A 26,030-nucleotide genomic window follows, 5' to 3' on the forward strand; every position below is an offset into this window, starting at 1 on the left:
ACACCACCACCCCTAGACAAGAATTGTCATTTAAATGGTCAAAGTAAAAAAAACACTTGAGGTTTTCCTTGCCCATAGTTATCTGTCCAAATCACTGGTCAAGGCTCTCTCCATGCTGTGTTGGTCGTGGGCGTTTTTTGACCATACTTCACCCGTTTGCCCAGTGTGGGTTAGTGAAAGGGAGGCCCAGGACTGGTTCATATATCATGTTTATGCAAAAAAGATGTAAAATGCAACAACAATTCTGTGCAATGCAGAGCAGTAGCCATTCAGTGGTGCAGTGGATTACAGCAGCTTCCAGTAGAGAGAAATACAGTGCATCAAAGCCAAGGGTGTTTCGGTCACACAGGAACTCCACTGCATTACTGTTTTTTTTATATATAAAATAAAAACGTCAGATCAAATGTATGTATGAATATCTCCATGTACTAAATATAAGGTATAAACTATGTCTATCTTGGTTGCTCCGGATACTCCTACGCTTCTTAAAACAGAATGGCACACTCACTCAAAGTATGAGAGGCCTTACCTGGCAAAATTCCTGTGACGGTTCGCTCTTTCCTTCCCGTATTGTACCGTTTGCATTTCCGTTCGCCCGCTGCAGGTTCAAACAACTCATGAGCAAGTACATATTGATACAATGTATGTAATGTATTTTTTTAGTACAAAGTGTGTTCTCAAAATAATGTGGGCGCAGTGTCCCGCATATAAAGGGTTTATTGGGGGGGAAGGAACAGCTAAAAAAATTGGAGTAACATTGAAATTCGTAATTATGAAATTGAGAACGTTTACAAATGCTGAATTATTATATTCTTGATTCTTTCAGTAAAGTCACGTAGAAGGAAAACAATAACATAATAAAAATATAAAACAATAAAATTCTTACGACGTTCCCACAGCAAGAAAATTTGTGGTCGTCCTGGGATCTGTCTGTCTCTCTGTCCATGCCTTTTTGAGATGTTATTAAGATCGATGTGATGGAGGAAACAACTTCCTAATTAAAGGCTTTCTCCAGTTGCATCGGCGATTATTAATGCTGCTTGTATTCATATTCTTGGTTCTTTCGGTAAAGTCACGTAGAAGGGAAATAATAAAATAATAAAAATATAAAACAATTAAAATTCTCACGACGTTTCGACTGCAACACAAGCAATCATCATCGTGTGAAAAAACACAGCATGAAAATGTAAAAAAAAGTGGCAGTTCAAATTTTCTTGCTGTGGGAAAGTCGTGAGAATTTTATTGTTTTATATTTTTATTATTTTATTGTTTCCTTTCTACGTGACCTTACCGAAAGAACCAAGAATATGAATCCCTGCAGTCACGAATGCTGAATTGTTAGCTGTAGCACTGGACAGACTGTTGCAGACTTTTCTTGCAATTTCATGTGGTTTCAGTGGTTCGTTTTACCTTTCTTTAATACCGCTATTGATAGTATTACAATATAAAGAGCCATATAAATAACATTGCGGAGCTGAAAATGAGCTACGATTGGTTTTCATAGAAATACCATGGCTTTTTTTAATAAGAGAAAAGAAAATATACCGGGGTGCCCCACCACCGAATTAGCCTGGTATTTCAAGGACCTGCCACGACACATCTTCAATGGCAAATTATAAATCCGCGCGTACACGTGAAATTAAACTGCATATCGTGACCTTTTTCCGCGCAGCGATTGCGCACAGGACAACTCAGCCTGGCGACGGCGCACGTCACCTGTATCGAAACTTGGAGCCGAGCGAGAAGTACTGCGCCAAGAAGCTGAGCTGTGGCGGCGAGGCCGGTCGCGCCATGCGGAAGAACGTGTGGTGCTCCACGCAGGCCTTCCACAGCGTCTTGCAGGCGCGGTAGTTGCCCAGGTTGAAGCCAATAATGTTCTCCCGCGTCTCATTCTGCTTGGTATTAGGTGGAACGAAGGCATAGACGTGATGCAATTCGAAAACGCGGTAACTCGAAGTTACAGTTAACAAAAAAATAATGATAGCAGTTGCTAGGCAAAGACCCGAAAACCTAAAACGCCAAGCATGGGGGAAATTTGTTATTAATAATGCTGCTTCAGGCTCTCTGGTTTCAGGTAACACATGGAAGCGGTTTCATTAAATGGTATTGCGAAGGTAGTGGACATAATCGGGCCCTTTATTAGACGGATAGCAACAAATCTAAGAATCATGTGACAGCTTAGCACTGGTGCATCAAGCACTGTACATGCACGTGCTAATAAACCAATTTAACCATGTGCACATGTCTCCTGAAAGTGGAACTTCTAAGGTAGAGGTAGTTTGTCAAGATAACCAGGTCATGAGCCACCAGTGAGTTACAAGCACCAACGTAACAATATCGACATATTTTAATATTTTTGGGAATACAAGGGCCTCGAATGGCTATAAGGCTCATGTGAACCCAATAAATGCAACAAATATGAATCTAAAAATATTGATCCTGACATGTGATTCTACACAGGTATCATGAACTCTTTATCAATCATAATAGATACATCATTGCATCTTACGCTGCCTTGCTTTACATAGCGGACTATTCAGTGAGCATACTGGCACAAACTAATCACAGCTATAATTTAAAAACAAAAATATGCCTAGTTTTAAAAGCCAATTTACACATTTCTTCACTAAAACATGGCTGTTTAAACTTCAATAGAGGCAAATGTTTATTCAGAGGGCATTGCGTAAAAGGGCACAGAGCAAAGCAAACTGAGCTTTTCAAACTTGCCTGTTCTTTCCGTAGCTGCACAAAGAAATGCTTCAGTTTGAAAAAGATCTTCACAATCTTTATCCTAAAGGCAGAAATACAGAGTACACACAGTGAATAAAGTCCTAGCTTCATGCGAGCTTGACTAAAACAGTAGCACGATTCACTGTTCTTGCTTGTTGTAGCTGGTGCAGTAAATGCACTGTGTTTGGAGCGGTTGAGTGGTGTTCAACGTATTGCGTTACATCCCCAGTGACCAGAGTTTTTAGTTCTATGCGGGGTGCTTCGTTGCCATCGATAGGTGAAGTTTCAATGGGATTCTTTTCAGCGGGGAGCTGGGATGAAATTGCCACTGCGTGTCGACACTGCTGAGAAAAAGCAGCTGGCGTGATGAAGCCACTCCGGCTAGCCATCGTATTGTGTGCAGTGCTCCCCGTGACAGGTGCATGCTAAGATGTCACAACAGCATAATCCAATGGATGTCCAAACGTCTTCCATCGAGGGGCAGATTGACTAAAATGCACAGTGCCGTGGGTCACAAAACTTGCACAATGTAGACGAGACAGATTCAGAAGAAATGTAAGAGAGATGTAATCATAATAAATATTAGAGGTATGACAAATATGTAATAAGAGAAAGAATAGAAGAGATAAACAGGTTAAAGATATAATGCTGTAGCACTCAATCACCAGAGCCTAATCACCGACGCCTTTCTCAACACTCCATGACGTATCACTAGAGTCTACACGCGGACCAAGATGGTTCAAGTAAAAATGTCACAATAATCTATTTTCAAAGCCGTTCTTAATGTTAAACCTGAATGATACTGCGGGGTCAGAAAAAAAAACAAATAAGTGGGCCAGGATTTTGCCGGCAAGCCGTAGTTTAGACAGCCCTGGTCTAGCTAGATGAACAGCAGGCCCGTGTCATGAGAGTGTGATTACCAGGGGAAGTTGCTGATTCGAACTCCATTGTTGTATACATTGACCCCTCCTGCAGTCACCCCAACCATGATCTCAACATTGCTCTGGTCCTGTTACATTGCATAACACACAGCCTCTGTCACCAAACGTTATCTTGTCAAAACAAAACAAGTTAGGAAAAAAGCATGCACACGCATGGATTATGGAATGCTTTCCAACATGCGTTTGTTCGAGGAAGTTTTTAATTAGCAGTATGAAAGGTGACGGGTAGCTGTCAGGAAAAAAATCACTTTCATACTTATCAATAATAGTTTTTTGGCTCCTTTTTGTGTATCCAAGTGTTAGGCAACCCTTTGAACAATTTCGCTGGTTTTCAGGAGGTTAAGTTCCTAACAAGAACACAACTTTCTACTACAGTTTGGTGCCCATTTGATCATCTTTACGAGAGTTATAGTGGCCTACCATCCCCGTTAATGACTGACAGAGCTGGAAAGCGTTAAAGTGTTGTGTTAATTTGTTTACAAAACAGGCTGAACTTTGACCTTTAAATTTGATAAGAAGAAAATGCAAACTTACCCGGGCATAGTGCAACTCAACTCCGTAGAATTCCACATTCTTGGCAACATTCAAGTAATTAAACTCTGCATCAGCGGGTGTCATCCCTCTGCATGAACAAAATGAATAAATACTTATAAACTCAGTTGATACAGTTACATAATACACATTTCTCCATTAAAACATTGCAGCTTGAAAACTGACAAATCTGTACACGTTCCACAGAGAAAACTAAAATCAACATGAGCCAAGGTTCAAATTTTGACTCAAAACTTTCGTGACTGCAGGAATTCATATTCTTTGGTTCTTTCAGTAATAAAAATTTAATAAAAAAAAGTGTAATAACCATTGCTACAGTCTACATGATAGACTGGCAATACGCTCGCCAGCTTAAAAAAACAGGCTACAGTCTACATTATAGAGTGCCAGTACACTCACCAAACTTAATAACCAGGCTACAGTCTACATTATAGACTGCCAGTACACTCACCAAACTTAATATCCAGGCTACAGTCTACATTATAGACTGCCAGTACACTCACCAAACTTAATATCCAGGCTACAGTCTACATTATAGACTGCCAGTACACTCACCAAACTTAATAACCAGGCTACAGTCTACATTATAGACTGCCAGTACACTCACCAAACTTAATAACCAGGCTACAGTCTACATTATAGACTGCCAGTACACTCACCAAACGTAATAACCAGGCTACAGTCTACATTATAGACTGCCAGTCCACTTACCAAACTTAATAACCAGGCAACAGTCTACATTATAGACTGCCAGTACACTCACTCAGCTTAACAACCGGGCTACGGTGTACATTAGTGTTTTTTAGTTTAAGTTTTTTATTAGTTTATTTATTTTAATAAACTTTATTATTTTTCTATAGACGTGACTTTACCGAAAGAACCAAATATGAGCCGTGGTGATAAACGGTTTTAATATGGTTCTTGAGACTGCATAATCATTCTATAACAATTTTAAAGAAAGGTTGATCAGACAAAATATTACCAATAGTTATTTGGTTCTTTCGGTTAAGTCACGTCTAAAGATAAAATAATAAATTAAATTAAATAATAGAATACGACGTTTCGATTGCATTATTTTATCTTTAGACGTGACTTAACCGAAAGAACCAAATAATAATTCCTGCAGTCACGAAAGTTCTAAAATTAAGATTACCAATAGTGCCAAGATTACTTAATAAACTTGCCGTGTGGAACTCGGTACAGTATAACAAATAGCAATACTCATCATGTATGTAAAAAAACTCTCAACAACAATCTTGTGACAAACAATTCTATATTCCTTTTGTGAACATATTTTAGTACATGAGGTTTTTTTGGGTTAGATCGCGTAAATAAATGTGTCGTTAAAATCCACCACCACCCCACACAGCCACCTAGTAAGGGTTGTCACGTAAACAGAACATGTCAATTTGTCACACGTAATTTTAGTATATTTTAGTACACTAGTATATTTTAGTACATCTGCTTATTTACAAACACACACTGAGAATGTTTGGTTAATAAAAACAGGAACACACCCAAGGTATTTTTCTATTTTAGCCTTTATCATTTCAAGAGGTACGTGGCTTATTTTGCCAAAGTTATATTTGGATCGTAGACATCACTGTGACTGTGCAAGTGAAGGAGGTGTCAGGATGCTATTTTCTGCCGGCTGGGGAAGTAGTGTGCGTTCTCACATTAGGCGTGTGGCACGCACGCAAACACACAACCACGAAGAGGCGTGACCCATGCATGCGAGGCACCACCACGCCAATGGTGCAACGGGGGCAGGAGCGTACCAGCGAACAAGCTCTCACGTTGGAAGTTTCTAGGAAGTGCTGCCGACTTTAAAGGGTGCTATTTACGCGTCGACAATTTCAGGCTTCTTCCGTAAAATGAACATACAAGTTGGATCGCATGACAGCATTGAAGTACAAGCGCGTATCAAGATGCTGTAGAGGCAACCGTACAAACATAAGCCTTACACATGCAAACAAAACGCGTTAAAAGATAAAACACAAACTCGATGAGTGACCACCTTTAAGTACAACAGGTTATCATGGGGCTGCAGGATACATGATGGGCTGCATAGTAAAATGCAGGTACATTCATTGCTGTACTCTACATTTAAACTCCTAGTTCTGTGCTTCCACCTGCACTGACACGCACTGACCGACGCAGCCAAGTATGGCAATGTAACCAATCACCTCAACACGTGATTGTGGGGCAGCACTCATCCAGCATTTGATTGACAAAATGACGTACAGAAGTTGATGAGTTAAGCACATTGAGCAGTAAGGCGTCACATGGCGCATTAGATGTCTCAAGCAACACGACCCCTCAAAGCTAATGATGAATGAATTGCCACGTGAAATAATGGTTTCGAGCAGCAACCACAAGAAAAATGAGAGCGGTGATGGTTTAAATGGAGGTGGAATGGCAGAGAGATGGCAAAGTTTTGGGGCATGTTCTTAGGGAAGTAATTAGTCAAAGGCAAAGGAGAGATTTCAAGTCTGGACTTTTGGAGTTAAACTTGATAGTTTGGGATGTGTTCGGTCACTTCGACATTCTCCATGACGATTTTCCTTGACAGGCTTCTAAAGCTAACACCAAGCAGTGATATTTGCAGCCAAAGAAACAACGTTAACTCCTCATGCTCTGCACCGATACCAGCGAGTAGGAAGTATAGCTTTCGGATTTGTCATGATGTTGAGGTTGACACAAATCATCATGTCACCATAAAACAAACCGCACCCCACCCACAGCCATTTTAAGGTGGTACTAACCCATGGGGGTGGGGCGTGCTGGAACAGCGGTGAGCAATGCAACACACTGTGAACTAGGCGAACTGAATTCAATTCCCATCCATGGCTAACCTAAGTGGCGAGTTGTATCTGAACCAGTCCTGGGCTCTCCACTTCACCAACCAGTAATAACACATTCTCAGGTTTTTTCGGTAAAGTCACGTAGGTAAAAACATTAAAATTAATGAAAGTAAAATAAAACAAAACAAAAAAGACTTAATTACACTTTTTGGACCATCTTATCTGACAGGCACTATTTTAATTTACTTCACCGAGTGTTAACATCCACAGTGTTTAACAGTAATCTCCTCATTGTTCTTTGATCACCGCTCGCCACGTTTCCATTCATTGTGTTGAGCACTACGTGATGTCTTTGATCACCGCTCGCCCTCCGTCCCGGCGCGTCTCCATTCATTGTGTTGAGCACTGCGTGCAGTCTTTGATCGCCGCTCGCCCTCCGTCCCGACACGTCTCCATTCATTGTGTTGAGCACTGCGTGCAGTCTTTGATCACCGCTCCTCCTCCCTCCCGATACGTTTCCATTCATTGGCTACCACAGCCTGATAAGCTCTCACCCCCCCCTCTCCACCTCCCTTCAACTTGCTTATAAGGGATTACATCTTGAATCATTGCTTCACTTGATGCAGCTAATTCGGCTGTGACGGTCCCACCTGATGACGGAGACTTGTGTTGCCTCCGAAACGTCGTGAATTTTATTTTGTTTTGTTTTATTTTACTTTCATTAATTTTAATGTTTTTACCTACGTGACTTTACCGAAAAAACCTGAGAATAAAAATAGTAATAACACAGTGTGGTAAAGTATGGTCAAACAAACCCTATAACTGCCATGGTGTAGGGAGGCCTTCAACCATGAAAGGATTAACAAAGGGCTCAAACAATTATATTGTTTTGTATTTATCAACTGTACGTATATGTAAGAGAACATGCTTTCGCTGCGAGTGATCACATGGGTCCTCAGTCAAGCAAATGCCAAAAACACTGCAAATGATAGTCAGAAGTTGTTGACAAAACCTGGCTAAGTCAGCTTGGCCTATGTAATGAACAGATAGATAATTATTACTTCGAATGTAATATATTTTAAAGAGAAAAGCATGAACAATTTTACGAAAGAATACACTTAAGGTCAGCAATATTTATTATTTTATTTAAAGTAATCATAGTGTGTGCCAAATAAGTATTACTTAAGAGTGAAGGAAATTTGTATTTGTGTGTATTTATGATGTGTGTGGAGCGTGCCCCTATGGTTGTTATCTGGACAACCTGCACTTTCACAAATTATAGGGCAGATGCTGAAGCCTTTAACATAATAATACATTTCGATTTAAAGCTTTTGTGACTGCAGAGATTCATATTCTTGGTTCTTACAGTAAATTCACGTAGAAGGGAAATAATAAAGTAATAAAAATAAAACTATAAAATTCTCACGACGTTTCGATTGCAACACAAGCAATCATCATCAGGTGTGAAAACCACAGCACACATGATGATGATTGCTTGTGTTGCAATCGAAAGGTCGTGAGAAATAAATGTTTATTATTTTATTATTTCCCTTCTACGTGACTTTACCGAAAGAACCAAGAATATAATAATACATATTTTTACTCATGTAACATTTTAACTTGAATTACATCTGTGCTGTTCATTGTGAAGTAGCTTTCCCCTAAACTTGACCTTGGCATTTTTAACACACTACCCAACGGCATTTAATTTTGAACAAAACATTTCATTTGGCATCAGAGCTGCAGTGACTTCAAGTAGGATTTGAACAACTGCTCAAGGACTCATTTGCAGTATGTAAACTCTGAGCACATCTCACGGTCAGACGCCTTTGAATCTGAAATCACCCTCGAAAGCATTTAGCAAATACAGTAATATCTGGTGAGCAAACCGGATGCTGTACTATGAAGAATGACTCCTAAATATAAAGAACCTAGTACAAGAATATAGGAGGTTTAACGTTTTAAATGGCCACTTACAATGTAAGAGTAATGTACGAAGAAGTGTGCTCAATACAAACACAATTTTTACTGAAATATGTAATCACTGTGCCTTATTTTCAAGTGTTCGCCCACAATAACAGTACAGTACTCTTATTTTATAGCCATTGTACACGATGACTCAGAACACTATATAAAATTGCTGCCTTGCCTATGCTACGGGTGGGTGAAATGCACCCAATGTGTCATCAAATTGATGGACCGTAGCATCACTTGGCTTAGCAAATAGAGGCGTCTGTCGCATAACGTGTGAAATGCGTTCCTGAAAAACAGCGTTTAAGTCTAATCGAGCTGTATGAAGCCTACTTTCTCATCTACATACATATTCTAAGGAGGGGTACGTTACCGAAGGAAAAATTAAGTATAATTTCATTACTTTAGCCTTGGATTTGCAAAATACGTATACATTCAATACTTAATAATATTATTAACATTACAAAAAATACTTAAAGCTAGTTCAAGAACAAATTATAATAATTAGGATTCAAAGATTACTACTTACAATGATTACTTAATAAGGAGTAATTTCAGGGCTTCTTGAACGCTTCTGTGGGCTGCTTGCAGCAGCATGCGCAATGCAGACAAAGGGAGATCTGAGATGACCAAGCCCAGCCCGTGACACTGGGTGCTGCCATGACATGGTGACGCTATCACAATTTTTTTTACTTAGAATTTTTATCATTGAAAATTCGTTTTAATTTTGCAAAAATAAAATTTTACTATTTTTTCTTTTTTTCTTGAGCGCACAACTGTGAAACGCGTAGCGTAAAAATGAATCGTGTAACTGCGAATTGGCGCTTTGGGGAGGTGCGTTATGCAAGGGAAGCCTGTATATGATTAACAGGAAACAAATGTATAACAGGTGGTTCTCAGACTGGATATATTGTTTGATTGTCTCTTTAACGTTGAGACAACTGTGGGTTTTTCGAGTGCGAGTATGGGCAGGCTAAAGGGGCCCACGTGACAGATGAGACTTATTCCACGTTCCTACTACTACTTAAAAGCGAGCCATATAACTTCGGCCTGAATTCCCATGGCAGCCTTATTGGGCGAAGCCAGCACCAACTGTGCCGTGTTATTTTCTTCAAGTGGGCAGCATGGTTTCCTTTCCTAAGGTAGCCGCATCTTTTCACCAAGGTCACCCTGGGAACCGGTCATGACACCATAGGGTCGACGCAGAAGAGAGACACACGGACAATGGTTTGCTTCGCTCAGTTTGTCAGTACCATACGTTTGTTTAAAAACATGGCAGAGAATTACAGAAAAGGATCGATTGTCTGGGATGGAGTAACATTGTTCACAATTCATGATCGCTTTCCTCTGATTGCAGAAGGGTAGGCGAGTATTAAAGGGCAAAATGAGAAGTGCCGATGAGCCCTCGGAGCTGCACAACTTTCTAAGCATTGAGGCAAGAAAAAAGCTGTGCCAGGTTGTTCTTGGCAAAGCCCCAGCACGGCTTGGACGTGTCTTTTGACGGTTGCGAAAACGTAGCATGGAAGGCCACTCACACGTGCTGCTTGTGCAGTTTGGCAACCTCCTTCTCGAAGTCGAGGCCCTGGCGTGGCAAGAAGCGCAGGTCGGAAAGGTATCCTGGAAGGTGCTCCGTTTCACTGTAATCGCCCAGTTCGGCTGCATCCCCAAGAAGCAGATAAAGGATGGACAGAGTTGAGAATAATAAAGTGTGAAAACACATAAGGTAGGCAGTAGGCATTTCACTTTTCACCTCCCCACAACCCACCAACCCCCCCTCCCCCCAAAGAAGCAAATGACCTGTGATGATACGAGGTAACAATTGACAAAATAAAATCAATAGTTCAGTTATCTCATTTTATACTACATTGTTTCTTGTTTATTCTTTCTCATTTGTACAGTTATATTAATACCATTAGTTTTAATGCAACATTAACAAATAATATCATTAACATCAATATTAAATAATCAATTCTTCCATGTAGGATTACAAACACTTGGCAGGAAACTCTTACAAAAAGTCTTGCAACTCAGTGAGGTTTTCTTGGGTAAGCATATCATTGTATGTTTTGTGAGCGTGCAAATGCATTTAAATCGAGGAACCAATGCATTCATTACATGCCCAGTATTGAGATGAATAAAAGTACCCAAATATGATTTCCGGGGTGTGTGAATATTTTCCCATAAAAGCTAAGCTTCCATGCAACGGTGGACGAATTAACAAAAGAAAAAGAATTTCAAGACTCAAGTGGGCTGGGCTGGAGTTATCAATACTCGTGTAACTTGAGTTGAGAGCACAGGCTGGAAAGGGTGAGGTGGGGAGGGGCTGCATTGAGAGGACATAACACAACCGTCATCTAGCAGAGCACTTGCCATTATGCTTTGAGCTGTGACAACACGCGTTCATGTCAAAAGAGACGTTAATTCCTCAAACGGCTCTCAACTGCTAAAATGAAGGCTCCAGAATTGATCCAAGTAAAGCAAGGCATTTACAGAATCTCTTTGAAATTATCTAAGCAGCCTTACACATGCAGTGCTTGCCAGTGGCTGCAATGTTAGTATTAGTACTTATTGCATACGAGAGAATATGGACAAGGCCATTTAATGTGTGTAAATGACCCACAGCTTCAAGCTGTTGGTCTGGAGATATGTTGGTTCGAGAAATGTTAAAGACCATAACCAATTAGGGGTCCCCAGCATCAGTTATTTTCTCTAACCCCCACCCAGCATCAGCTTCAGCAAGAAGTACTTACACTGAACGATGTAGGAGGCCAGTAGAGCTGCTGTATTATGGGGGCAGGGCAACCTGCGGACAACCGGAAGGCAGAGAAAAATCGCAGTGTTAATACAAAATATGTTGTAACACCAACTGATCAACCTGCTAAAATATGCAGCACACCACGGCTGTCGATAGCATACTCAGACATGGTATGGTCTGGGTAGCTGAGAATTAAACCAACTTGCTGAAATACAGCTTATTCTTTTTTTTATGAGGCAATGCAGTTCAAGTCACCATTACTGAGTGCGTGCGAATTAGAGAAAAACCCATCCAATGCGCGCGAGTACATCAGCAATGCCCCCAACTTTCCAAAATGTCAGTAATTACAACATAATGGTGGAGTGCTGGCTTGCTCAATCGCGGGAAGCAAGAGAAATGTCTCTCAGCCTAAGTATTATGTTGCCACTGTACCTTGCTTCTAAGATGTCATTTCGCAGCTGCAGGAAGTAATGGTACCTGTTCAATGTAAAGTGCAAAAGATGAGTCAATGCGATAATGTGCTCACCCGCTGCCGTTATAATCAGCACTCCCGCAAACATCAAGCACGCAGTGATAAGGCAATCTCAGTGGGAGAGCTGTAATGGCCCTGCGTTTGTTAGGCTTTCAACACACGGTGGCCAGAGCTCACAGACAACGGGAACAAAGCGGGTCGTCGTGAGAAACCCTTTCATACGGCAAAGAATGTCATATTCAGTGTCTCTATAAAAGGCAGCAAAAAAATGCGTAGCCTATCGTCCGGATTTTGAGCAACGGTAAGCACATAATGATAGGAAATCCTTAATGACCAAGTGCTTCCTGAACTTTCAACGCCACCTGTCAGCGTGTTCTGACGAACAGAACAAAGAGTGGATTCTGCGACGGGTGAAAGTGAGTTGCGAACGCATTCCGCGTGGCGATGGCGAGGGAGCGTTGTTATGCCGCACGCACGAGAGAGTTTTCTCTGCACGGCAATTGGGAGATCGCGCTCAGATTATCGCAGCGTTTACTGCACGCAAAGTTCAAACTCAGGAGAAAAAAAAAGTAACCATGAAGTGCTAAATAACAAAACAAATCCCTCATTGTTGAAGTTCTACGACTGCTCGTAAAAAAGTTAATAAATAACAGACGAGCGCTTCGGACTGCCGAAAAATATCTGGTGCACATGGACCATGACACAAATTCAATTTGAATATCAGGTTGCCTTCAGACCATGTGCACGGTAAAAGACCTCTTCCACCCAGAGATTTGTATTGTGAATTTGGGCTCATTTATAAATGATGGGAGGGAGCAGTGGTGAAGTCGTTCGTGCGCTGCATTACAAACTCGGTGACATGCGTTTAATGTCCGACCATCAGTGGTGAGTGATAATTAACCAGTCTTGGTCTACTCCCCTTCATCAACCTGTATTGACTTGTGTGGTGAAGTATGCCCAAACGATCCCTTGTACCGATACATCGTGGGGAGTCCTTAAATGATGGGGATGATGATGATGAATTCATTGTTTTTTGCAATTAATGGTTTTATGACAGAAGTGGAAACATCTGCACTGAAGGAATGTACCCAGGTTATGTCAATGTCAGCATAGAAAGCAGGTATGCACAGCCACCATGATTAAGTTAGAGTGACCTGCTCAGTAAGCATAGCAGGTATTTGCGGGCGGAAACAAAATAGCACGGTACATTAGCATTCGCATCGACTTCATAGCACTGCCTCAATGCAAGTTTCATTTGATAAAGTAACCAGGCACACACTAACATAAATAAATGTAATGGTGAAGACTAAAAACAACTCGTTACTGTTTCAAAGAAGAGTGAAAATCGCGACACTGCAACAAAGCCAACGTTTTGGAATGTGAGAATTTCAGAGTAAAAGAAATCAATAAAAATTACCATTAATTGTAAATTTGTTAACAGCTTCAAATTATCCTAAAGGCAGCTTTTGTAAACCATATACAATTAAACCACGTAAAGATGCTCAGCCAAGCCGCCAGAGTGATTGATCTGCATGTGAAGGTTTAAATCAAACGTGACACTGGGTGGGTTTTTTGCGTGCCGTTGGCGACAGGAACACCACATTCGACTACTGGTGGATTTAATGAAAAACCGCGCATGTCAAGGGGAGAACAAAAAATAAACAATAGAAACATTACCCCGTGGGTTATAGGTCTCTGTTGCGAATTCGGCCTTGGACTTCTCTGCAGCGAAGCCTCGAGTCAATGAAACGTGTTTGGTGACTTCGCAAGTACAGTGCATTCCTGCAAGTGCTGTAGCACTTGCAATCATGTCAAATCCCATTTAGCAAGTTAGTGCTTCAACACGGCATTATTTGAACGGTTTAATTACATGCAAAGTGCAATTATTTATCTCTGAAGCAATTAAAAATGTTGATTTGTTCCTAATGCACACTTTGGCTTTATAATTCTAGAATTATCTCCTTCATATGATTATGCTTAATACAGCCATCCAGATATGTTCATGCGATAAAAACGGTTTAAAAGCCACTGGTGGTGGCGATATAATGTGCATGCACAGGCCCTTGTCAGGCCACTGCTGGGCGAGGGCTTCCCCATGGCACGCAGATTGTAGAGGTTCATAAACCTGATTTCTCAACGCTGGTCAGTGCGGGTTGGTGAAGGCAGGGAGCATGGAAGTTACTGTACAATGGATTTTCCCGCAACTCCCATAAGCGTGATTGGCTACGTATGGTGCGAATGAAGTTCAACATACATACATTTTGCTACACTGTTCTTTTCTGCCTACCATGTAGCCCCAGGGCATACAATAATCTGTGGTCACGCAACCAAGCTCCAATCTCCTACTTTAGCTTCTGAAAGCTGATGAGACTGTGCAAATTTTGTTCCAAGGCAAACCCCACCCCTGACAAAACCCCATATATGCCATGGAATATAACTTAAACAGACTTGCACGACCAAGGAGTTGCTCTCAGCAGCACCAAACACGTGAAGCTCATCAGATATCAAGCAGGGGCTCACATTGAAGGGTTGTGTATCTGATAACGACAGCTTTACCCCTTTAAAGTACGGCACAACGTCGCAAATCCGCCCCGGCCAGTTAACAGCACACACTCGGTGTAGTATTCGTGCATGGTCAAACTGTTATTTGCTCTTTAGGTAAAAAATTCCAAACCTTTTCATACACGGTGATATGTTCTTAATTCCACGTACATTTTCTTACTTCCAAAGAACGGTTACTTTTTGCCCGCACGTTGATAGCAGTTTGCGCTTTGGTTTTGTCCGGTAACATAATTGTGCACGGTGTAACTATAATTTTCTACAGATGTTCACATAGCCGAACTTATTACATATATGCCCATATCCTCAGACTGTACTTTAATGAGCAATTCGTTTTCTCACAATTCTTCAACAATATCCCAGGATTGTCAGCCAAATTACTCGATCATACCTGGTGTATTCCTCCTGCAGTTTGCTCGGATCGGTCACAAAAAACTTCACACGGAAGTTGAAGATGTAAGGAGAACTTCCTGAAAACACAAAGTGAAAAGCTTTTAAAACAGGTTCTGAGTTGGCTTTCCCATAATGTGTCTACAGTTAACTCTCAATTATCCAGGGTAATGGGGGTTTGGAGGGGTGGCCCAGTGGCAGCGTGTTCACCGCTTGATGCCGAGGTTCCTGGTTCGAGCCCAGCGGCCGCCCTGGTTAATACTGTGGGTTTATTAACCGTGCCTGTGTTTAATCATAAAATTACTACGCGCCATCACCTTTACAATGGACGTTAAAAATCCCCTGACGTCATTCGAAACGAGTACTCCATTGTGTGTGGGTGTCATGGTTAAAATCTGCCAAATTCAACAATTTACTTGCAAATTTCTCAATTGGGATTACACATAGCAATCATCAACGCCCCGCTACTGTCAGATTTAACTAACCTAATTTAATTCCCAATTGCAGGCCAGGTGTTGAGTCACACATATGCCTACAGTAACAGCTGTGACTGGGGGTGACCTTTTTAACGTTTGAGATTAGTTGAGGAATCGGGCACTTGATATAAAAAACGAATCTCTCATGAATAAAAAATGGTGATAAAGAAAACTTTAATTCTAGATTTGAAGTTTTCGTGACTGCAAGGATCCATACTCTAAAGAACCAAAGAGTAAAGAAAACGTTGTATATTAGGTGATAAAAACGTTATTATTTTTTACTTATGTAGAATGGGGGTGAAGTATCGTCTGTTTTTTTTCCAACTAATTGTTTACCTGTGTGTGTGTGACCATGTGGGCACTGAGTCTCAAACCCTTGATGATTGAGGAACAGGTTGCCTCCGAAACGTCGTGATTTTTATTTTTATTTTTTTACCTACGTGACTTTACCGAAAAAACCTAAGAATATGAATCCTTGCAGTCACGAAAGCTTCAAATCTAGAAATAATAGAACCAGCGTTCGTGTAAACATGATCATTTTTTCACATGCACGGTTAATTCGCAGCCTGGATCTAATCCGCCCACAGACAACCGAGGTTTTACTTGAAGTTATTTTTGTACTTTGCTTGATAACAGTATTCATGAAGATGCAATTGCTGATACTTACTCTTTATCTGTTTCCTCAGAGGCTTGGTCGGGTCCAGCCACCTCTGAAACCGGACGAATAACAATAACTTGTTTTACATAAATACAACAATTGATGCAACAGCAGGAATGAAATCTGCTCTGCTGGTGCATGCAAGCAATTCACAAATATGACATTTTCACAGTGAATATATTTGACGCCAAAGATAATTTATACAAGTCAAGCTTTACTTGTATCTAATTTTCTGTGGCGATATTGCATCAGTCGACTATGAAGACGAACACCCACATGTCACACAGTGACTTGCATTGCACGAGGCTTCCTAAAACGGACCTCAAGCAGTGACGGCCAGTCAAGTACTGCATGAGAACTCATTGTAGCAGTGAGGGAGGTGGTTTGTGTACAGTACTCATACATTTGTTTATGTTTTTTGTTTGTTTGAGATTACTCCAAAGTGGACCACACCACTGAAATAGATCACATCACAGTGTCAGCATGCATCACGTCTGCCAAGTATGCTTTTGCTGAGATATCCTATGCAGGGCAGACATGCCATTAGTGGCAGTTTTTCAAGAATATGAGGACTCAAAATACATTGCAGTTTGCTGTGCCAGTATTCTCATGGTCGTATATCCAGATGGTCTTGGGAAGAATGACTTGAAATTCACAAAAATAAAAACAAAGCCCTGTGAAGTAGCTGGCTCAAGGATAAAAACACTAAACTGGCACTGCTGAGAGCCTGGGTTTGAATCTGGGTTTCCAGACACCAATTGTTAAGCTAGTTTTCTCAAGCTTCGTGAACACGATTATCAATGACTGTATAAAACACGCCATAACATTACAGTTGGTTTTCTATGCCTTTGGATAAAATCCAGCTCCGAGAATTAAAAAATATTTTGACTGCCGTCTGACGAACATTATCTCAATTGCAGAGTGTATGGAAAAGTTCCTCCCTTCCTAGTGTGGAGATTAAAACACATCCACTTGAAGGGTTATAAGAGGCAGTTCTACGAAACCTTCTGCATGCTGTTCTCTAACACATGGGGTATATGCACTGTGCTGCGTGAGCTCCGAATAGATGATTCATCTCATGACACGACTCGAAAAGCAAAAATGGAACAAACGTAGGCCAAAGCCCCATAAAAACATTGAACAAAAATCAACCGGGGCACAGCTGGCAAAGGGTTTGGGCACATCGCTCTCACGGGCAGACGATGCTGCTGTGCTACTTGCCGGTGTCTCGGTGGAGTCATCTGCAAACTGCAGGCCAAAGTAGTCCGTCTCGGCCAGGTCAAGGTGCGCAAACACGGCGTCCAGCAGCGCCTTGCCCGCCTCACTCTTCTGCGCGGAACACACGACAAAGATCTCCTCTGAAGCCTTGAACACACCGTTTCAGCAAGCGCTGTGAGCAAGCAACTATGCTGATCACGTCAAGGAGCATAATCCATTACACAAACTCCGGTCATCCTCCCAGCAGCTTTGGCTTGCTTTCAGATGCGCTTCTGCGGCCGTCTGGAATGCTCTTTCTTCCGATATTAGGAAGCCACTGGAGCTATGCACTTTTAAATCTAGATTGAAAACGAATTTCATTATAACCGCTTTTAGTTTTGTTTGCTGTATATATGTTGAACTTCTTTCGCACTGTACGTCGCCAACCGTGCTAATCGGAGGTGCGGGATTAGCTACGTACTGTGCGAAAGAAGTTCAACATACATACAACAAACTAAAAACAAAAAGCGGTTGTAATGAAATACATTTTCAATCTAGATTTAAAAGTGTATATAGATTAAGGTTGGCACGGAACATGAATGGGTGGTGTGGCTAGTAACATGCTCGGCAACAGGACTGGTTAAGACATCACTCGACACTGGTGATAGTTGTAGCAGAGGACTGAACTCAGGTCGCAAGTTTCATAGCACAATGTCTTAACCACTAAACCACCGCGCTCCACAGGATACAGCAACAAAAATCCACCATGTAGCCTTAACAGAGTTTGGGGCAACAGCTGATAGTGAGCACCCATTAAGGACAGCACAGTGCACAACGTGGTGGTGTAGCCACTTTGTTCGCCAGCTCTGATGTTTACACACAACAAGTAATGGTGAGTCAACCTATGTTAGTAGTAGAAAGAATGCACTGCCAAGTTGGGCTGCTAACAGAGTACAATGCAGTTTAGGCAACATAAATAATGAGCTAATATTTATATTGACCCTTTAAAAGTGGGCATTCGCTGGACACATTAATATAAGGAAATCTGACTTATAGATGGTGATGGAATGGCAATCAAAGAAGTGAAGATGCCCGAGAGGATGACTGACGTAGAGATTAAGCGATGAGATTAGTGACTAGCAAGAGCTAGATGGACTGTGGTATCGGAAAAGTGTTGGATGGCGACGTCAGGGGGCACTTTAGCCAGCGTTGGATAGACCACTGCTGATGTTGATCGCAATGAATATTATCCAGGAAATGTTCTGTCAGTCTCAAGGAATAAATAATCGGAATGTTGGTTTATTTTTGTGTTCAGGTTTGTGCCAAGGTGTTGGAACTCAAGGCCCAGGGACTGCACAACTGGGGGTGTTTTATGAGGAGAGAAAATGAGCGGTGACTCAGCCTGCCTTAATATCCATCGCATTACACAGGGGACATCAGTAATATAAAAAAAATCCCCCCCACTGGCATAGTGTCAAGTATTTCTAAGTACATCCTGACCATTTGCCATGACGAGTTAAATTAATTTAGATGTGGAACTTTATGTAAAAGCCAAAGAATCGTACAAAAGATCTATGATGACTTAGTTAAAAGGCAAATTAATCCAACTTCTGTCAATATTCTACTACTTTATATGCTTCCCAGGGTACTTATAAGGCAGAAAAAAGTCTAAACGAAGGGAATCGGCAAAATGCACTTTTCTCACACTTGGATCATTGTGACCCGCTCTAGGTTCTTACACATTCTCCCGGATCCCGGAACACATAGAATACAACCATTTACTTCAGGCATGCAGATTATCCATGGGGCAAGTAAATATTTGGACGATTCCCTAAGCTGCCATGGTGCTCGACTTGACCTCCATGCAAAAACAAGTCTGATGCAGCCAAGCAAAAAAAAAGTTTGTTTAATAATAGCAAGGTAAATGGCTTATGAAGTGAAGACCACATTTTCATCGGTGAAATATAATACGAGCCCACAATATGGTTCAATATTTCTTGGCACGACATGTCAACCGTCTAGGAAACTAAACAATGTTGCGGCATAGCAAACCTCCTGTCTCTACATCACTATTTTAGATTATTGTTTATCGGCAATTGAAGATAACCGTTCATGGAAACTAATGTCAGTTCCAGAAATCATGGGGATCGATAATTTAATAGTTTAAATTGATTGGCACGCAAGAGTGTCCAAACTGCATGCGTTTTCGAATTTGATTTGTCACGTGCCAACTTATTTCATACAATTTAACACGTAGGCTTTCGCGATCAATATTATTCATAATCAGCCTTTTTGGGTTTAGATCGCGTTATTCTGGCGAATTTCCCGATGATGCTGGATGCAATTACCAGCGAAACGTCGTACTCAAATTGTAAATGTTGTGGTTTCACGCTTCAACACACCGGTGGGCTAAAGCAGTGAACTATTTGTCTTTTGTCAACGTGACACTTTTTTTACTGATTGGCTGTGTCGGGTGGTGGAGGGCTACGACACATTTATTTCATACATCTATCAATATAAATACAAACTTACCTTGGTGTGCCGTGCGTTCGTGTTACAGAGTTCTCATTGGCTGGAAACCAAGCGCCGTAAACCGCACCTTCTCGTTGGCTCTCTCCCCCCCTTACTTCATGTCATGCTCGCGACATCAGGGGGGAGGGACGGGCCCAGTGTGCAGGGTTGGGGGGGGGCCAGCTCGTGGGTGACGGTGCGCCCAGGTGGGGGCATACCCGGGAGGTCGAGGGGGCCATGCCTATGCGTGCCCAGCGCATCGGGCGGCAAGGGGGAGGGGGCGTGCGGGTGCCCAGCACATGGGGCCAAGCACCTCGAGGGGTGCGCTAGCGGAGGGGGCTGTGAGTGAGGCCAAGGAAAGGTTGCATGAGGTTGGGGGGGCAGCTGGGGGGGGGGGTGTGCAGAAGGGGGGGGGGGCGAGGGCTTTGTCACCATGAGGGAGGGCACCCAGGGGTAGGGAGATGGGGATGTTGGGAGGCGTTGGCTCAGCGATTGGTACTTCCTCGTGTATATATATACATACAAACAGGCAGCCCTTTGTCAGACCACTTGTGGACAAAAGTCTCACCATGCAGTGTTGGTCACGGGACTTGTTTGGCCATACTTTATACCATCAGTGCAGGATGGTGAAGGCTGGTGTTGGTTTTTGATCGTATTTGTTGCATGCCATTCATTACCCATAACAATAAAAAAAGAGAAATGAACAGCTCTGTTGATGTTCACCGGTTGAATCGCAAGACGTTGCTGGGATGAAATATTCCCAACTTGAGCAGTGCCACCCTCCTGGTGCTGGAAAATGACGATAAATCCTCTAAACATAGCAGCCACAAGCACATGGAGTGCTGGCGCTGTAATAATAACCACTGTACATTGTGTTCTCCGAATTCTGCAATAGCTTTTCTTGAGAAGCGCTCGCACACAATGGAATTAATGGCTACCGTTAACTCCCCACAAGTTATTTACACATTTGCTGTGGATGTATTTATACCAAATTCAAATCAATTGCAGAACAGTTCAGTGCTGTCATTAATTATAATGCATCAACTTACATATAAACCTCTGTGAACATCAGATAGGTGCAGTAGTGACTAAATTAAGTAATATATTTGCATACTGTAAACTCAAACAAATGATAAAAAGTATTTTTAGGCTTCAGAAGTGTAGAAAGAAAAAGTTACAGCCCTTATAGCTGCTGGATGAAGACCCTCCCATTCCATTTCATCATGTAGATCGTTTGACAATATTTCAACTAAAGCTAGTCGGTTTGCGAAGGTTAAGGGGGCACCTCGGACTGATTCAGATATTGCTCACCACTGATAATTATAGCCGTGGTTGAAAATCAAACTAAAGATTCACAGTGCAATGCGCTCCCAACTCACCCTTAAGAACTGTTCACGAACATATATAGGAACCATATTTAAGAACGTCATACGTGTTTGGCACAAAGCACAAAATAAAGCATGCGTGATGAAACAATGATACAAAGGAGAACGTGATGACGATTAATGACCAATTAGACACATAAACGCAGTGCCATCTGTGAACTTCCATAGCAGATGTTAACACATTGTATGTTGCAAATACAATTTCATTACCGAGCTGTGATGTCACAATGTCGAATGATAGACTTCGTGTGACAGAGAAGATAAATAACGCTGAATTTTTGCTTCGCCAAGTGTCTCCCGCACAGATTTTCGCGCCTGCATTCGGAGATTTTGTAAAGCGTCCAGCCATTTTCATGGTAAGTAGGGGACAGGGCCCATGAATGCGCTGATTAGAAAACCAAATGAGCGATTTCTTTTCTACTTATTACCAAGGACGCACGACAGTGCCAAACACAGCAGCGGCCTTCAGCAACTACTTGGGCAAAGCATGTTTTGTGTATGTTATATATAGGATCAACCTCATGTGACAGCATAAATTTGACATTTTGCTGGTCACACACATAAAATAAACTGAGTTTACAAGGCAGTTATTTCATGCCTTAACTCAATGCTACACTCTAAGCACTCACAGGGTTTTCCGAGTTAATTTCTACCCTCTCAAGTTTGGAAAGACTCAAAAGTCTGATCACAATAAGTGCATATATTCTAGGAGTGTATATTAAATATGACTATACATGCTGCATATACCTCTTCTAAAGCAGATCCGTTTAGTTACTGCCGCATAGGTTTTCGGAGCCGTGCTTTATGGCTATCCAATGTGTTATTTTGGATTGTACCGTATGTTGTTCGAGAAGGAGCTCCCAATACATGGAGCAAAACGTCGCAGCATCAGGCCGAAGAACAATCGGTACAACCCGAAAATACATTGCAGTGCAATAAATCTGCTTCGTGTGACAATATATGTAAAGCGCTATAGTACTTGAGGTTGTCTTGATCCACAGCCAGTTTTAATGATCTCAGCTACATTTGGAGGACCTAAAACGAGTACACAGCATCTCCTCTTTGTGTATCTTCAGAGCATGTAACCATTTTTCTGCATGTAGTCGCCACTTTCAGAGCCTTACCAAGGACGCACGACAGTGCCAAACACAGCAGCGGCCTTCAGCAACTACTTGGGCAAAGCATGTTTTGTGTATGTTATATATAGGATCAACCTCATGTGACAGCATAAATTTGACATTTTGCTGGTCACACACATAAAATAAACTGAGTTTACAAGGCAGTTATTTCATGCCTTAACTCAATGCTACACTCTAAGCACTCACAGGGTTTTCCGAGTTAATTTCTACCCTCTCAAGTTTGGAAAGACTCAAAAGTCTGATCACAATAAGTGCATATATTCTAGGAGTGTATATTAAATATGACTATACATGCTGCATATACCTCTTCTGAAGCAGATCCGTTTAGTTACTGCCGCATAGGTTTTCGGAGCCGTGCTTTATGGCTATCCAATGTGTTATTTTGGATTGTACCGTATGTTGTTCGAGAAGGAGCTCCCAATACATGGAGCAAAACGTCGCAGCATCAGGCCGAAGAACAATCGGTACAACCCGAAAATACATTGCAGTGCAATAAATCTGCTTCGTGTGACAATATATGTAAAGCGCTATAGTACTTGAGGTTGTCTTGATCCACAGCCAGTTTTAATGATCTCAGCTACATTTGGAGGACCTAAAACGAGTACACAGCATCTCCTCTTTGTGTATCTTCAGAGCATGTAACCATTTTTCTGCATGTAGTCGCCACTTTCAGAGCCTTTGAATGCAGTAACAATGCCCAACTGTGCATAGCTACGAGCACAGACAGGCCACGAGCGCTTTCTCGACGAGGAGGACAGCACAATTTTACGTCGTATCCTAACAGTGCGGCTTTGGCTACAAAGACACTCCTCGTCCCCGTGACGCGCACTCCTCATTTCGGCAGACGGTGGCATAGAGGCAGTGAACAGCCATTAGTTATACAAGAACTGACGGCTTGTTAAATGGCAGGGGTCTGTTGATGCACTTACGCAGCTGTTTCGGTTAAAACAGAAAGGCTGCTCCACACCCTGTCGGCCTTGTAAACCCGTTGCGCCCAAACCTCCACCCCCACCCCGCAACCCCCCAAAATAAATCCTCTTGAGACAGGAAATAAATTGACTTCAAAAGCAGCATGCAACCAAGATATTTTCGTTCATTGCTTTGGAAACCAATAGATTACTTCCATTTATAGTCCTAAATACAAGTATTTTTAAATTTAGAATGCGAGTGCAAAAAGAGAGCCCGAGTGCAAAGCATTTGTTCAGAGCATGAATAGTATGTGTATATTTTTTTAACCACGATAATTTTAACAGTGCATCTGATAGCAGCAAATGCAGCACATTTGTCAAGATGAACGTTCTAATCCGCAAGCTGCCGGGGTACTCTACGCGAGACAATTGTAAGACATTACAGCACCCCCAGCACTTCACGTAGTTTAAAGCAGGCTCAAGACGTTGTGTGTAGCCATGTAACGATGCGTCGATTAACATCGACTCTCATACGCTTTACTATATATGCATCGAATCACACGTACAAGAATAGATGTTTTTTTTCATGTGTATGCTGAATGTAGTGGCTTCATGTGGGAGGTCACTACATTGACCACACTTGAAAGAATATTGAGTCTTGAAATGAATCGCAACCCTGAATTGCGACAATTTGTCAAATCACCAGGTGAATCGTCACATCTCAGGTGTAGGTACAAGACACTGTGTGCAATGAAGTGCCTTGTGTCACAAAACTTCGGTGTGACCAAGTCATCAGGCCACTGTGACTCAACAATTAACGAGCAAGACTTGCACTTCATTTGCAAAACGGAAGCTTGATAGATGACGTAAAACATTGTGAAAAGAAGTTTGCTTAAGTTACCATGGTATGCTACCTTTTGTACCACACTGCAGGAGGGCTTCCTTTCTGCTTGCTTTTTTGCACAACTTCTTGTTGCACTGAATGTTTGCACTCTACTCACTCACAATCTGCTTTTCATCCTTGTACTGTAATTATCCCAGGTTACTTTACAAAATAGACATTTGGTTAAGATTACTTTGTAAGGGGAAGAGGTAGTTTCTACTGAAATTGGGCACACCACTAATTGGTTAAATCTCCACAATTTTGTGCCGATTTAAATATTCTTCACCAACGGCTTCCATTGAGATAAAATTATCTTCTTGGGTATGACATTTCGCTTGGGTTTCTGGCCAGGAAGTCACATTTAGCTTTGAGAGTCAGTCAACATTTTGTTGGAACACTCGAAGACCTCATCTGATCAGTTTCTGGCCCATAAAAGGGCCTTTTTCGACATTTAGTTATAGTGATCATATCTGGATTCAAATTAATAATGTCAATTTTGTCTAGATTATTCTATTACATGTGTTTAAGGTAACATGAAAACACATAACAAGTGTGCCATGAGAAGGCTACCATCTCCCACCCATTCACAAAAAAAACTAAAGGTCATACAACCGAACAAAAGGCATTAAGCAACTTTCACGAAGGGCCTAAAAACAATAAAGGCTTACAAAACAGGCGTTATGACCGTAAAGGAGGGAGTAACATCGCAAAAAACGGTGGCTCACGTTGGCGCGGAGCGTGATGGCGGTGTTGTCCAGGAGGTTGATGTGACACAGGGCCTCGGTGCGGTGCCGGTCCCGCGCCAGCTCCGAGGTGCGCACATTGTACGTCCCTCCCGTGGGCAGGCGGAACCGCGAGGACATGGCACGCACGCTGGCGCTCTCGCACTCCTCACGCACGCACACACACGCCCCCCTGGGGGGGGGGGGTAGCAAGAGAAAATGTGGGGGGGCGGGGGTGGGGGGTGATGAGACATGTCGCACAGCAGCAGAGGACTCGGCAAACACTGGAGACCTCCATGGGACAATCGGCCTTCTGTGTGTGGACACTTCCTCTGCTGGACAATGGTGGCACCCTGCCCCTTCATTATTTAGAAATCTGCCAATTTTGGTGTGGTAAATTGCAAGTCTTGGGTTTTCCTCCAAATATTGAACAAAGTCCACAGAAGGTGTTGGCTCTTTCAAAGCACCAAATTATATATTTTTCATCATACCAAGCGGTTTATTCTGGAGATCAATGTATGAAATACATTCATGATTATCGCTATTGAACGCTATACGGTATTTCAAAAAAAAATTCCTTCAATGGGCACTTGTCAACACCTTATATAAAAATACACAAGGCCACTTACAATGAAAGCAACAGATTGCTAAATATGCAGCATGCAAGCACCACTTCCTAACCTTGTTAAATTATTTTTGGCGAAAGGGGCTTATAGATGATAATTATTTGTAACTGCTCATTTGATAATAACTTTCAGCTTTGCCACAACACCTATGTTGTGTAGCAAGTCGGTGAGTAGTTGATGTGTGTTTGATGACATTAATTGCATACATCTTTCGCGTGAATTCATTTGAGGACACATTGATTAAAATGGATTCTTACACTCCCAATACACACATGGAATAATGTGGGAGAAAATTCGTCACATTTTTGGTAAAAAATGGGTTCACATGACCACTGGAGCCAATTGAGGCAT

General features: G+C 41.9%; 1 protein-coding gene across 5 annotated transcripts in view; it reads right to left on the reverse strand.

Annotated features, from left to right (window-relative positions):
• PTPN4 (protein tyrosine phosphatase non-receptor type 4) overlaps window positions 1-26,030 on the reverse strand; it is a 62,776-nt gene that overhangs the window by 17,800 nt on the left and 18,946 nt on the right. For 4 of the 5 annotated variants that reach the window (XM_078860232.1, XM_078860235.1, XM_078860234.1 and 1 more), the window contains exons 2-13: window positions 25,057-25,246; window positions 17,530-17,637; window positions 16,318-16,360; window positions 15,176-15,254; window positions 12,186-12,230; window positions 11,749-11,801; window positions 10,534-10,654; window positions 4,206-4,293; window positions 3,651-3,739; window positions 2,728-2,791; window positions 1,717-1,892; window positions 530-598 (exon numbers count right to left, since the gene is read on the reverse strand). In XM_078860232.1, the coding sequence (XP_078716358.1) occupies window positions 530-598; window positions 1,717-1,892; window positions 2,728-2,791; window positions 3,651-3,739; window positions 4,206-4,293; window positions 10,534-10,654; window positions 11,749-11,801; window positions 12,186-12,230; window positions 15,176-15,254; window positions 16,318-16,360; window positions 17,530-17,637; window positions 25,057-25,246 (1,125 nt within the window). The remainder of the gene's footprint in view (window positions 1-529; window positions 599-1,716; window positions 1,893-2,727; window positions 2,792-3,650; window positions 3,740-4,205; window positions 4,294-10,533; window positions 10,655-11,748; window positions 11,802-12,185; window positions 12,231-15,175; window positions 15,255-16,317; window positions 16,361-17,529; window positions 17,638-25,056; window positions 25,247-26,030) is intronic. The other variant, XM_078860233.1, reaches the window with a different exon arrangement.

This window comes from Lampetra fluviatilis, chromosome 10 (assembly GCF_964198595.1).
Source record: "Lampetra fluviatilis chromosome 10, kcLamFluv1.1, whole genome shotgun sequence".
Classification (NCBI taxonomy): domain Eukaryota; kingdom Metazoa; phylum Chordata; class Hyperoartia; order Petromyzontiformes; family Petromyzontidae; genus Lampetra; species Lampetra fluviatilis.